A 14,792-nucleotide genomic window follows, 5' to 3' on the forward strand; every position below is an offset into this window, starting at 1 on the left:
TAATAAAGAGATCGAGCACAATGGAGATTCCGGCATGGATGTGAATCTTGCATGTGTGTACTGAGCTACAATGAGATCCGACACATGTTGAAGTGGCAGGTAACAAGCTAAGGTGTCTGAAATGATGAAGCTCCGATCCACAAAATCTAATCGGCTCACCTGACATCCCACACCTCATCGTGTTGCAGCAACTCGATCTGGACCATTTTTTATATGATGAAGATGGGAGGAATAGAATTCCCCACTACATAAGTTTTTCAGGAGGGCAATGCAAATTGGAACTCTGAACACCACCTCCTCTCTGGAACTCTCCTCCGAGTAAATCGGGGCGACACGGCTATTACAACTGTTACCTGAAAAAACGAAATGCCAAGTCTTTCCTGAACATGCTATGGGTTCACCTTGATCACCATGTACTTCAGAAAGCAATAAGCATTCGGGCTTGCTTGGAGTGTTCGAGTGAATGAATAATGATGTAATAGCTACACTAATCACCCCTTCCCCTCTTAACCCCTGCTTCTTTACGCAAATCCTTGGATGCAAACTGTCATCCTATTTTAATGGCAAAGTTCATGTTGTACGCTAACGCCCACCATAAACTAAAGTTCCTCAAAGGAAAAAAAGAAAATTTAATTCATCCTTTGGCATTAGACTCGATCACTCTTGTTATCCGTCAATTTAGAACTTACGATTAAAGCTAAATACACGTTGAATTGGGTATATACTCTATTGGCCGCCATCCTATTTAATGATTTGTAAGATAGATGGATGCAATTTCAAGATATAGTTTAGCTGCTTATTGTACAAAACCTTATAAGATGAGTATTTTTTTGAAGAATATGTTAATTACAAAATCATGTGAGGAATATTATGAAAAGAACTTATGGTTTTATTTTAAAGAACTAACTACTCATTGTGTCAGGCTTCAAAATAAGTTATGCCAGGTTTGATGTCTTTCACAAGATAATGGTATAGATAATTAGATATTAAGGTACCGTGGTGATCGCAAAATTCAACTTAATAAAAACATTGCAAGAATTTATAAACATATTGTAAGAATAGAGTGAAAAATCACAACTAAAATGTGCGCCAAAAATACAAGGGAGCTCGTTGATGTTTTATAATAGCACATTTCACAAAAAACCATGTTTATCTTTTTATAACCTCACACTTATTTGCATCTTATTCAATATTATCTACTTACTTTATCCCTAACTCGCATGCGGCTCTAGTCACTATCGCACCATTACTAGTTTTGACCACCGCTAGTTGCATCGTTTTCACCACGATCCTTAATAAGACCTCAATGACACTTTATCGTGCGTCACGCATCTACAATCTGACCATCTCCCCAACCATCTCTCTAAACATAGGAATCATTAGATATCACAAAAAATCCTTTGTTAAATATCTCTTCCTGCAATTTTACCGTTTGACTCCTCATTAACTGTATTGGTGTGGAGAATAAAACAGTGCTGGGACCACGAGGCAGAGGCACGCCCTCTCCTAGCCGGGCCCACCTAAAACCTCCCACCTACCGTCCCTAGCCCACCGAAACCAAGGGAGCGAGCGAGCGAGCGAGGCAAGACGTCGAGTAACACCAGCGTCCAGCCGCAGCAGCAGCCAGCAGCCAGAGCGCCAGCCACCACCTCCACTCCACTCCACTCCACCTCTTGTCTCTTTTACAACGCTCCCCCCTCCCTCCTCGCTTTACCCCTCTCTCTCTCTTCCTCTTTTTTCCACCCGGAGAGCGAGAACTGCCGGGCCCTAAAGAGGCTGGATTCTTGGTGCCTTTCTGAACCTTCTTTACTTTGTCCTCAAATGGCTTCCTCCTCCTCTTCATATCTCCCCCCATAGCTCTCCCTTATGCGGCTCTGCTCCTCTTCCCCCCTGAAAGCTTCTCCATTTCTTCTTGGTTCGTGCACTGTTCGCCCGTGCGCGCGGTGGTAGAGCAAGCAATGGGGGCCAGGGCCGCGGGGCCAGGCCTGCCGGCGCTCCTGGCCGGCGCGCTCCTGCTCAATAGCGCCTTCTTCCCGTCCGCGTCCGCCGCGTCCTCCTTCCCCGCAAGTAAGCTCCTTTCGGCCTTGCTGCATCATTCCGTTTGCTTGGTTGGCTACCTTTCCGCCTGCACCTACTGATTGATTCGCGTCGGGTGGCAGGGATTGCGGGCAGGATCGTGTCCACCACGGCGTCGGCGGTGGCCAGGCAGCTCTGGTCGCTCAAATCGGCCGCCACCAAGACGGGTAATCGCAGGGGCCTCTCACGGGTCTGGCCGATTATTATTGGCTTGTTTGTTCGGTTTTCTTGACTCGGTTCGCTGTCTCTGGCATTCGGTGGTGTCGGCAGCAGCGGGGACGGCGGTGGCGGGGCGGTCCATGGTGCGGTACGAGGGCGGGTACGCGGTGGACACGGTGTTCGACGGCAGCAAGCTGGGGATCGAGCCGCACGTCGTCGAGGTCACCCCTGCCGGCGACCTGCTCGTGCTCGACTCCATCAACAGCAACATCTACAGGGTCCAGCTGCCGCTGTCACCATGTGAGCACGCTCTGCTTCCGACCGCTCCCTGTCCTTTTCAGGTTTGGTTAATTTAGACTTCATGGGATTCTGCTAAGAGTGGATCATGTGACTGAGGTGTTCTGGGTGGTTGGTTGGGGTGATGTTGCATGCTAATTTCGGCAAAGGGATGTTCCTCGATTGCGAAATGTTTGTTCGTTTACCGATTGCTATGATGGATATGCGACATGACAATTATTTGCAATGTGGTCACTTTCACTCCCCTTGTTTGTGGAGTCTTCCTTCAGTTACTTTCACTTCCATTGTTTATGTACTGTTTCCTTATTTCGTTGCTTTCACATGTTAGAAGCTGAGCAAATAGAGCATCTATTTGTTCTCCTGGAAAATTGTTAGTGAAAATTTTGTATCAATTGGTTGCCTGACATGACTAGCAATTTCTCCTGTCTGACATTACTAAAGGTTTGTACCACTTGAAAACTTTGACATGACAACTTCGTAGTGAGAAAATGCCATGTCAGTCATACTTCCCTCACTGATACAACATGATTTATATTTTAGAGTAGTTAATCTGTCAGCCACATTTTGTTTAGCTAGAGATGCTTCCCAGATTATCCCATCCTGATGGATCTTCTGAAAATGGATCCAACAATGCAGATAGCAGGCCAAAGCTTCTTGCTGGTTCTCCAGAAGGTTTATCTGGTCATGTGGATGGAAGGCTGCGAGAAGCGAGGATGAACCATCCTAAGGGGTTCGCTGTGGATGATAGGGGCAACATTTATGTTGCAGACGCTATGAACATGGCAATAAGAAAGATCAGTGATACAGGTAAGCTAAAATGGCCCATTCTGGGGTAGTCCACATGATATTGTCTGGTCCCCCCAAGCATCCTATGTTCTTTGATTTTCCTCAAGCTTCTTCAGCACTTATTTAGTACTTGTGCCCAAAAATTGCATCTGGAACGAGGTAACATTTCAGAGTGAATGAGAAGATTGACATTGCTTCTCCAGCACTTATTTCAAACTCTATACCCAGATGAAATTGTGGTGAAAGGAAACCTAAACCGCATTCTACTCTTCACTCCTGATTAGCAATATAATATATTTGTATTCGAATTTGTACAGCCGTTTGAGCTTCACTGTTTGTTTCAGTGTTCAAATTCTTTTAGCACATTCGTGTTTCTCTTGTAACTACTTACCTTCAGAATGGACTAATTAATTTACTTTCTTCAGAAGGTATTATGAATCTTTATGCTAATTGAGTCTGGCTTTAGGTGCAATTTGTTAGGATCTTCTTGTGGATTCTGTGAATGTCCTTATTTATTATTTTACAGATGAAGTTACTGGTAAATTATGTTCTAATAATATTAGGGGTTACAACCATTGCTGGAGGAAAATCAATTAGAGGAGGACACATAGATGGGCCTAGTGATGATGCAAAATTCTCAACTGATTTTGAGATTCGGTACATCAGTAGCAGCTGCTCCCTCATGATCATTGACAGAGGAAACCAAGCAATTCGGGAGATTCCACTCCATGATGATGACTGTGCGTATCAGTATGAAGCTGGTTTTCCTCTAGGTATGCTGCACTTAAGTTTTTCATTAGTATTGCTTGACAATAGATTATGACCTCTGCTCTGTGAATTCAGACAAACTCTCATTGAATTCACTATTCAAATGACATAACAAATTTTCTGAAAGGCCCAGTTGCAACTATGATAAATAATTACTGAGTATCAATGCTCACAGGAGTTGCATTGCTTTTTGCTGCTGGTTTCTTTGGCTATATGCTTGCATTGCTCCAACGACGGGTTTTGGGGATGGCATCAACAGCAGATGTAAGTTAGTCCTACTATTTCTGTTTATTCGAAAATACCATGTACTTTAAGTACATTTGCTGGCCAGCAGGTAGAGTTGGCCAACTATCACGTGGACCACAACCTGTAGGCATACTGTAAACCAGCAGATTGGTGCATGAGTACTTTAACATTACCCTTTGGTTATCCTAGAGCTACTATTCATCATCCTTTTTATATAAGATATTCATCATCCTTTTTTTGATATAAGACATTCATCATCGTTTTTTTATATAAGGTATTCATCATCCTTTGTCAGAAGTACCAAAACAATGTGTACCATAAGTTAAAATGCAGGCTTTTTAGCTCATCTAAATAAATTATTCAAGTAGTAGATGTTTATATGATATTCCAGCTTTAGATAACTAACATTATTACTTAGGCAATGGATTGTTTGGTAATTGAACAACCGTAGTGTACTGATGTCAAAGACACTCAAAAATCAAGAAAAGTCCATAAAAATAAATCATACAATTTACTTTGTTGATGTGTTGTTAAAGTAGAGATGGTGACCAAATGTATTGTCTTTGCTTGCGTCATTCATATATTAATTTTACAGTTACATCTCTAAATATAAATTTTACCATACAGGAACCTCAAATTCCTCCAAGACCCAGCATTGCAAGTATCCCTCCGTATCAGAAGCCTTTAAATCCTTATGTTCGTCCCCCACTACTCCCAAGGGAAGATGAAGCTACGAAACAGGAAACTGAAGAGGGGTTCTTCACCTCAGTCGGCAAACTCATTGGAGGGGCAAAATCATCCATGGCAGAGATATTTGGTTCCAGAAAGAAGCGCCTGAACAACCAGTACCATCACCAGCAGCGAAGAGCTAACCCATGGCCAGTGCAAGATAGCTATGCTATCCCACATGACGAGACGCCTCCACTGCTGGACACCAGAGCACCAACCCCTCAGAAGAACTATGCGTTCATGACAAAGGAGCCTGAGAAGATCCACCATGCCCGACACGGGCGCCCTTTTTTCAATGGCTGGGACGACCACCACCACCATCCTCAGCAGCGGCAGCCAGAGCAGCAACTGTATCACCAGCAGCAACACCTGCAGCAGCACAGGCAGTACTCCACAGGCCCGCAGACATTCTATGAGCAGAGCTGTGAGGCAAAGAACGAGATCGTCTTTGGTGCGGTCCAGGAGGTGGACAGCAAACGGCGCATGGTGGAGATCAAGGCCGTGAACTATGGAGACACATTCTATGAGCAGTACGGGATGCGGTACCGCAACAACTACATCGGCTACAACAGCAACACCTATTGAACAGCCAGTCTGTTTTCTTATTGTTTACCCTCCTTTTTTTGTTTGAATTAGTTACCTGATTAGATTTACCTCTTGCCTTCTTATTGGCAATCCTCCACATTTCCTGTAAATAAAAATAGAAAGTGGAGGGAGTAGAAGCTATCTCCTGTTTTGACTTGTACAATGGACAAAACTGGGGTTTTGGAAGTACAACCTGGTTAGACTTCCTGACGTATGAATTTTAGTGACGTATTATGAATTTCACTGACATATTTCGGAGTTTGATATTTAGTGGTCGACCACTACTAAGCCAAACAGTGGCTAATTTCTAATTGTCTAATTTTTCTCCCACTTCTTCCTTTTTTTACAACTACATCTCCCATCGTTTGTTGTATTTAGCATGTTCCTTCCCGCGCCCTATTTTTGTTGACTGAAAAGTTGTTGTGGTTACATCAAAGTTTGCAATTCACACCACCTGATCTGTTTGATCAGACCGCCTCTGGAATCACCAGATCAAGGCGGATAACCACTAGTGACCTCTGGGAGCTGTCAAGAGTACCTAAGGCCATTGTAGCCGGGATTAGAAATTCTTGATCATTGTTCTGAAAAAGGCCAGGTGCTAGGCGGGTGAAAGGGTGGCCCCGGGTCAGTCTCTATGTTTGGCGACTGAACTCGCGTTGCTGCATGCTGCGGTGGTGATAGCTGCTACACTGCAGCCACACCGGCTGCCCCACAGGAGCTCTGTTCCTTGGACGCCAGCAGCGTTTGGAAAACGATGCCGGGCACAGACGATTTATGTCACTTCAGCCCTCGCCTCCAGGCCTCGTGAGGCCAGGGAATGCACTCACGTAAAGAGGACAACCAGGAGACACACATGCCGGACGGTGGCCAGAGGTACGTGACCAGTTTTATTGGCGAGGGTCCGGCACCCTGCGGCTGCAGTGACAGGCGGGCCCGGTCCGGGGTAGGCAACCCCATGAAACCCTGGGGCCAATCAAGATGAAGAATCAGATTACCTGGTGTCCGAAAAGCCAGAATGCGCTGTTGAAATTGGTGAAATGGAGAATCCCGGGCTAAATAGGATAAGTCTGGCCGTCTGGGAGCATTGTTAGCACTTAGGGTGTGGGCTACACAGGCTGTGTCTCGATTCTGACAGCAGTGTGATGGGAGAAGGGCTCATCCACATGTTTCTGACACTTTAAGATAAGCTTGATGCAAAATCAGCAAGGGAACGGGTCCATGGTAAACAACAAGAATGTTACTCAAAAAAGAAAACAGCAAAACTTTTTTAATCATTTGTTTGGATTTACAACCAGAAACAGCGGATCCGAAACTTAGAAATGCACAACATATCCATGTTTCAGTTACCTGACCTGATTGAATTGAATCAATCCCCGTCTGAGCCAGTCAAGTGATCAGCACCACAATTCAGTATGATTGTGTTGGGTCACATGGTAGAAATTTGAATTACAGTTTTGTGGCCCTGAGCTGCCCTGACCACTCTTCAGCCACCTTCATCTTCATCGAGCCAGTTGCTTCGTTGTACTACTGCCTACTAGTCATATCCAATGTTAGATATCCTTGAATTGTCATCCTTGCTAGGTTAATGGGCACCAACTACCGTATGAAAGGATAAAAATTGCTTCATCACGGAATGCAATTTGTTGGGGGTATGCAGGAACAAAGGCCATCAATCTCTGTACTGGATGTACTCAGCTGTTCATCTGGTAAGTGTTCCCTCTCGATGTATCTGGGATTGATCCCAATATCTGAACCATCAAGCTACCGACTGGAAAACAAAATTAAGAGCAAAATAATGTCAACTTATATATCTAAAGCAAAACGCTACTGGCTGAAACAGAAGGGATAAAACAAAATCAAGGTCAATTTCTCACTTTGAGAATTTGTCAGGGAGATGCCTTCAACAATAAAACATATCAAAATTACTATAAATGAAATTTGTAATCCGAGATGTTACTGAGAATGTGGCAAGTGTACCTATGATTAAAATAGCTCCAACAAATCCTGCCATGCCCCATCTCTCACCAAGCATCACCCATGCAAAGGCAGCACCCCACACTGGTTCTAGACCATAAATTATTGCAGTTTCTGTAGCTGATACATCACGCATAGCAGCCACCTATAAAAAGGAAAATCATTAGTGATAATAAAAATGGCCTCATCTGGAGAGAGCATACCTGATGACAAAACACAAACCTCTGCCCATAAACAAAACGAAGTTGAGAATATTCCTGTGTAAAGAATTGCTGGCCAGGGCAATGACATCGCCATACCAAATAACTCCGTTGGTGGCCATGATTTGAAATGCCAGTGTTGCACATTCCGGATGAAGCATTTCAAAATGTATGTGGCTGCTGATACGAGAGCTACAACAAACACCTGGTTTAACAGAACTTGTTCAAAAAACCTGACAAGTGGAACAGAAAAAACTCACACGGCTGAGGCATTGAGTTTTAGTCAGAACACTAACCTCACATCCAACAAGAGTTGAGAAATTCTCTTTCTTCATATTTCTGGAAATATGCTCGGTTCTGAGCATATGAATTGCAAAAGAAAAGGCACTCAGGAGGTTTAGAAGATCACCAACCTGATGAGAGCATGGGATGAGAACATCATTCGGTATGGCAAATGCATGTTATACTAGTTTTTGAAACATTTCAAAATACGCAAAATACTAAAGCAGAGATGTAAAAAGACAAAAAATCCCAGTATCATAGGCAATAAGACAAAGTAGACAGAAGGTCCAGACAAACATGTTAACCTGTCCATGTAGATAATCCAACTTACACATGGTGGAGAACCACTTAGCTCCAGCATAGCAACACCAAGAAGTGATAAAACTGCTCCAAACCATGTATATGCAGGTACTTCTGCCCCAACAAGACCATCCAAGAAAGGGACAATGATAACCTGTAGCAGTTGAATAAAGAATAGTGATACAATCAATATACTTTAAGGAAGACATTATTATGGAGTTTCTGAGAAAGAGTTCTTACAGTGAGTGCAGAAATGAAAGATGAACGGCCAGCGTCAGCGGTTAGTAGCCCAACAGCCTGAGCCAGGTAGGCCATGCTTACCCAAAGGCCCAACTCTACTCCTCTAACAAGGATTCGCATATCTCTCAGTGACTTTAGTAACAAAGGTGCAAACGGGATGACTGCTATAGTGAACCTTAACATATTGAAAAGGTCAGGGTCCAACAGAGTCTCTGCCTCTTTCACAACCGAAATGTTGCTAGCTGGAAGAAAGAAATAAGTTAGTTGAATATGTGGGAGAAAATTAGACGGTAAAGTAAGCTTTGAGTTCTGACTACAACCTTTCTTGAAAATTTATACATGCATTTTTAGCTTGACAAAATTAAAATGCATCGTTTTATTGACCTTACATGCCAGAAATGTGGAATAAATGGAATTAAGTGTGGCCTAATATGCCACATCATTCATCAATAGGAGGCATGGATAATTCCAGTGAAAGGGATCTACTGCAAAAGCACTCACGCGACTGAAACATACACTAGGATCATCGTTCATATATGCAAACTTGATGGCAAGCCATCCCCAGAGCAAAATCAAGAATTCATTACGTTTTACGGATATTATCTGCCACAAGAGCGTCAGGTCAGCAACAGCCCTCAACGAAGGAGAAATCAGCACCTAACAACCAAACCCACTTCACCATTTTTCCCCTCAGACATAACATCGAACAGATGAGGCGCAACCGGAGACAACAAGGACGTCTTAGGAAGGTGAGGACTAATGCGACCGTACCAAAGATAAGGGTGACCAGATTGAGCAATACGACGCTCCTGGCCTTCCTGGGCACCCAAGATGTCACCTTCCGGCACGCAGCGCGCGCCCTCCGCCTCGCCGACAACAGGGCCGTCCGCGGCGGCGACGGCGACGGGTCTTCAGTTTCATGGACGGCGGACTCGCGCATCCCAGGAGGAACCTTCTTCCACCTCCCAATCTCATCCGGCGACTTATTCTTCGATGACGTCCTCGCTGGAGGAAGTGGGGAATTCCTAGACGGAGGAGAGCCGGAGGCGGAGGCGGCCGACGGCGGAAGGAAGCGCCGTCGTCCTGGGAGGGCCGTCGCGGGGATGCGAGGGCGAGTGGGAGGCGCGCCTGGTAGAAGGCAAGGGCGCCATGGGCGGGAAGGGCTCGGAAGCTTGGGACGGAACATCTCACCACCCCGGAGGTCGGTGGAGAAGGTTCAGGAGGAGACGCGCGAGCGCACGAGCGCCGGGCAGGCGTGATTACGAGAACGAATTGGAAGACCCTGCCGCCTCCGAGAGGCCCAGGGAAGAAGACCAGTATGCTATTTTGGGCCTCCAACTACTAGCGGCCCAAATTAAAGAAGAAGAACGGAAATCTAATCAGAAGAAAGGTCAGGATTCACTGGAAGAGGTCAGCAGCATCTCGGCAGCGTGGACCTATCTACCGAGGAGTTTTTTTAAAAAAATTTAAATTCGAAAAAGGGTCGCGGCTGAGAACATTTCAAAAAATGCGAGCCTCCCGCCCAATAAAAGGGCGGGATGCCATCCAACGGGCGGGGGGTTGAAAAATTTTTCGCAGGGGCCTCTTCGCGAAAGTTACGCGACGTCCCGCCGTTCCAACGGGCGGGGTGTCCTCCGAGGGGCCTCCCGCCCGTTGAGAGGGCGGGAGGTTACCCCGAGGGGCATCCCGCCCCCCCAACGGGCGGGAGGCTGCCCCGAGGGGCATCCCGCCCTTCCAACGGGCAGGATGTCACTCCCCCACTATTTAAGCCCCCCACCCACCCCTAATTCTCATAATATTCATCAAAAATCAACAAAAAAGAAAAGGAGGAGAGGAAGAGAGGAGAGAAGAGGAAGCGGCGAAGCCCTGTCCACACATCAGTTTGGAGGTATTATAATCGTATAATTATTAATTATTTTTACGAATATTTGTTAGGGTAGTTATACGTAGAATAGTTTTCAGTATTTTCAATAGCTTTTAGAAATATTTGTTAGGGTAGTTCAATTTGAAATAGTTTTGAGTTTTTTAGCCGTTTTTAGATATATTTCTTAGGGTAGTTATATTTTGAATAGTTTTTATAATTGAATAGTTTTCAGATATAATTCTTAGGGTAGTTATATTTCGAATAGGTTTCAGTATTTTTAATAGCTTTTAGAAATCTTTCTTAGGGTAGTTCTATTGTAAATAGTTTTTAGTATTTTTAATTGTTTTTAGATATATTTCTTAGGGTAGTTATATTTTGAATAGTTTTTAGTATTTTTAATAGCTTTTAGAAATATTTGTTAGGTTAGTTCTATTATAAATAGTTTTTAGTATTTTCAATTGTTTGTAGGAATATGTCTTACGGTACGTATATTTTTCATGCAGATATGGCGCAGACACCGGAGCTCCTTGACGCGCACATCGACGAACAGCACAGGTCGTACCTGGTAGCGGTTGAGGGGCAGGAGCTTCATGAGTTACGCCCTCGTTTAGCAAAGGAGTTGTTGCATCTGGACGACCGCTGGCTTGACAGGTAATACTTTATATTTTTTAACGAAACTAATGTATAGCTTGTACGATAATTGTAACCACAATGCAAAATATACAGGTTACGTGAGGCTGGTTTGCTACCACTCGCACGTATGCTTCATGTGGCAGAACCAACCTGAATTATACCGGCTCAAGTACGCGAGTCCACTCCAGAGGGCTCCAACGTGCTTCAAACGGTATAATCCCTTGGCCTGTCGGGTAACGTCCCGATAAACCACCGATACACAGGATCAAATAAGGTTACCTCACACGAAGGTGAGTCCAGAGATACAATCACCATTATATTTTACATCACAAGGAATTACATTATAAGGATTTTCAAAAGCCATACATTACTAACTGTGAAAGCTATGGTTTTTGGCAGCGGAAACATACGCGATGATTTACAGCACGTCGTCCGGACGGATGTCATGCTAAGCCCGAGCACGACATCACTCGATATCACCAGTGCTGGCCGGGGACGGATCCCATTCCACGGACCAACCTTCTGGGAGAGCACAGGGCCATGACAGGGAAAGAGTAGGGTCTTCAAGGGCTTTACCTGAAAAACATAAAACTAGCAAGGCTGAGTATACTAATACTCAGCAAGGCTTACCCGGGATTGGGTATACTTAGCCCATAACTAGACTTATGAGAGCTTATAATGGTTCTGGGTTTAGTTTCAGCTGAAAAGCAACAAAGAGTAGATCCTTAATTTCAAGTTTTAGCTTTCAGATTCTAGTTAATTATCCATTCTAAGTAAGCACCTATATCTAAGCAAGCATGGTATAATCTTTGGTCAAGCATCATCTTTGATAACCATAATATTGCTCTTGTTACTCTATGTGGAAAAGGGGATAAGCAGTCTCATTTCATCGTGAGAGGCGGACGATTCCTGAATCGAGATTCAACCTTGCAAGGTAAACCTAACTCACACGCTTGGAACACCACAGGGTCGTTCCGAAGCAACCGTTTACCTTTCATTCCGACTCGTGGATCAGAGCCACCACAAGCGACTGCAGGAACATACGCACATCACTCGTGCAGGACATACGTCTGTAGCGCGACTACAAAACCCGTATTCCTGGTTGCCCTTGCAACACGTATTTCCTCAGTCGAACATAAGTAACCAGAAGAAGCAAAACGAGTGGTGGGAGGTATGTCCACTCCTCGGGCCGATTGGTTACTAGGCTTACCGCTTACCATATTTCGCGGCATGTGGTTAGTACTTTCAAACACTTAACCCGCACTTCCACACGCTGCGACCTTAACAGATTCAACAACACAGACGGGGTATCACCTCAACCATGATACCTCATAAACCTCCCGTCCGTCATCCTTATAGTGATTGCAGGAATATAAACATTACAATTCCTATATCGCGCGAGTGACAGGAAATCACCCGACTTCTACCGGCCCTATTAGCATAGCAGCTAGTCGGACTCAAGTACTAGTATCCATCACATTGGTTTCTAGGAGAATGCAACTAGGGTTTTCAAGCAATTCCTAAGAACTTAGTGCATAGAATACGTAAATAGATATAGATTGCAGTATAATTAAAATAGTGGGTTATGTCCGGGGCTTGCCTTTACTGGTGGGTCTGAAGTCAGTAAGTCAACATCTTCCGAACTTTGGTTCGGGACTTCAGTTAATCCCTTGGTGACGTTCACTTGATCTTCAGGAACATCCTTCGTAGACTCCGGGGAAATCTCGTAGGTATCGTTGCCGAAGTAGTCGTATCTACATGTAATGCAACATTACATTCAAGCGTGCACACAAAACTATTTTATTTCACAACAAAGTTACAATCCAGCACTTATCTAACACACTATTTACATAACAACCAAAAAGATCTGAACTAAACCTAGACAGAGCTTTAGGGGGCAACTAACTAGAATCGGCTACTCGTTGAAGATTACAACAGAGCCGATTGGAAACAACGAGGGTTTAGCTGATTGATGAGTGCGTCGGTTTCCTAGGTGATCGATGAAATCATCGATTACCTTGGCAGAAGGATGATTCCTAAAGTAGTTGTCTTAACTGAGATGTGCAATAGGTGTTATCTAGGTAACTAAGTGTGGTTGTATCGACTCGATTACGTCAGCACAACTATTGAGTGACGTACAGCCGACGGGGTATGGTTAAGGGTATAGAACCGATAGATATGTAGCCGATTTCTCAGTTGATAAATCGACTGATAGAAGTGTATAGATAAGGGTGGGAAAACTAAGGATCGATCGGCCGATAGCAAGAACCCTAAGATTGTGGGTGTCTTTTCGATACATCGTCTTTGTGCAGTCGATGTAGGACAGAACAAAAGAATTGTATCGGCAATAGCCGATACTAGAAAGATAACAATCGTATCAGTTAACCAGCCGATGGTAGAAGCATACCGAAAGAAATGCATCGGCCGATAACTGTTACACAGAAGTATTCTAAACTCAAAGGAAACGGATGTTTAGCGGTTGGGTTGATAACCTGACACTGAAGCATAGCTGTCAAGACGTATTAGCTAAGCAGCAGATACACATGGACTAACAGGAATCCTTATACGAAAAAGGGTCTTAAGAAGGTTGCAATCAAGACGAGAACAATGTCTTGATGGCAGGGATATGAGCGTTTGTGTGATGTATTAACTAATTACCACACTTTTCCACTTGAAACATACATCCTATGATTTATCTTTCAGCTAAAACACATGCATACAATATATGGTACAAACAAAGCATTCATTCCCTAACATTTAACCTAGACCACAGATCAAGATTTTCAATTCAAGAGCATAACACAAACTTATAAATGTTCCCTGATTTGAAATAAAGAAAGTTTTGAAAATTTTACAAAGGACACCCTAGAACTTTCTAAAACATAGCAATCAAGTCCCTGGTCCGGGAAAACAATTAATAGGAAGTTAACGACAATATTCCGGCCAAGGAATCGCCGGCATTAGAAAGGTTCAGCAGGTCAGGGCAAACCTTGGTTATGGAGAAGAACAGACGGAAGGTGATTTTCCGTGGCGAACAGGATTGGCGCGGAGAAAAGTTCGACGGTGACGAGATTCCGTGGTTGATGAAGAAGTTTGCCGGTCATGCGTTGCACGTCAAACTCGCATCACGTTGCTCCCGCCTCGACTTCCGTATAGATGAAGGGATCTCGTCGTGCCTGGCTGCACCGCATCTCTTCCGAGCTCGCCACGCCCGACCACTATCTTCGCTCCGTAACTCCTCCTTTCGACTCGCTGCGCCATAAACGCCTCTCCGCTTCCACGAGGTTCGAGGAAGCTCGTCGTGCGTGGCTCCTCTGAGCTCACCGCAACCGGTCGCCACCTCCACGCATCATCGCCCTGCACGTCGTCGCCCTGCATGATTATTCTTCTTCCTCCTATTGCCGAGCCCGCACTCGCCTCAGCCTTGCCACATCACATCTGCATATGTCCGAGCCGCGCGCATCTTTGACCCGTTCCCACTGTGCAGGCTCAGCTTCACTTCTCCCGCGGTTAGCATTTCGTCGAACACCTTGGCTGCGTCCTCGATTCGGCTACCGCGTTTCTGCATCTCGCGCAACAGCTCTCCGCCGCTACTCCTCCTGCGCGTGCCGTTGTTCGACACGTCGCACTCCAGTATCGCCTGCTCGCGCTCA

General features: G+C 44.7%; 2 protein-coding genes across 4 annotated transcripts; one reads left to right on the forward strand and one right to left on the reverse strand.

Moving 5' to 3' along the window:
• Positions 1-1,623: 1,623 nt before the first annotated feature.
• Positions 1,624-5,908, forward strand: LOC112890664. 2 transcript variants are annotated; one of them, XM_025957509.1, is made up of 7 exons: positions 1,624-2,067; positions 2,160-2,243; positions 2,347-2,535; positions 3,169-3,339; positions 3,882-4,091; positions 4,262-4,350; positions 4,960-5,908. In XM_025957509.1, the coding sequence occupies exons 1-7, from the start codon at positions 1,959-1,961 to the stop codon at positions 5,644-5,646; spliced, it is 1,539 nt and encodes a 512-aa protein (XP_025813294.1). In that variant the 5' UTR covers positions 1,624-1,958; the 3' UTR covers positions 5,647-5,908. The 2 variants fall into 2 exon arrangements, with proteins under 2 accessions (XP_025813294.1, XP_025813295.1); XM_025957510.1 differs by having other exon boundaries at positions 2,350-2,535.
• A 930-nt stretch (positions 5,909-6,838) lies between these two features.
• On the reverse strand, positions 6,839-9,909 carry LOC112890665. 2 transcript variants are annotated; one of them, XM_025957513.1, is made up of 8 exons: positions 9,414-9,909; positions 8,818-8,884; positions 8,643-8,745; positions 8,434-8,556; positions 8,117-8,233; positions 7,843-8,025; positions 7,624-7,765; positions 6,839-7,414 (listed from the first exon to the last, which is right to left on the reverse strand). In XM_025957513.1, exons 1-8 carry the CDS (start codon positions 9,826-9,828, stop codon positions 7,338-7,340), a joined length of 1,227 nt encoding a protein of 408 aa, XP_025813298.1. In that variant the 5' UTR covers positions 9,829-9,909; the 3' UTR covers positions 6,839-7,337. The 2 variants fall into 2 exon arrangements, with proteins under 2 accessions (XP_025813298.1, XP_025813297.1); XM_025957512.1 differs by having other exon boundaries at positions 8,643-8,884.
• Positions 9,910-14,792: the final 4,883 nt, after the last annotated feature.

Source organism: Panicum hallii, chromosome 4 (genome assembly GCF_002211085.1).
Source record: "Panicum hallii strain FIL2 chromosome 4, PHallii_v3.1, whole genome shotgun sequence".
Classification (NCBI taxonomy): Eukaryota; Viridiplantae; Streptophyta; class Magnoliopsida; order Poales; family Poaceae; genus Panicum; species Panicum hallii.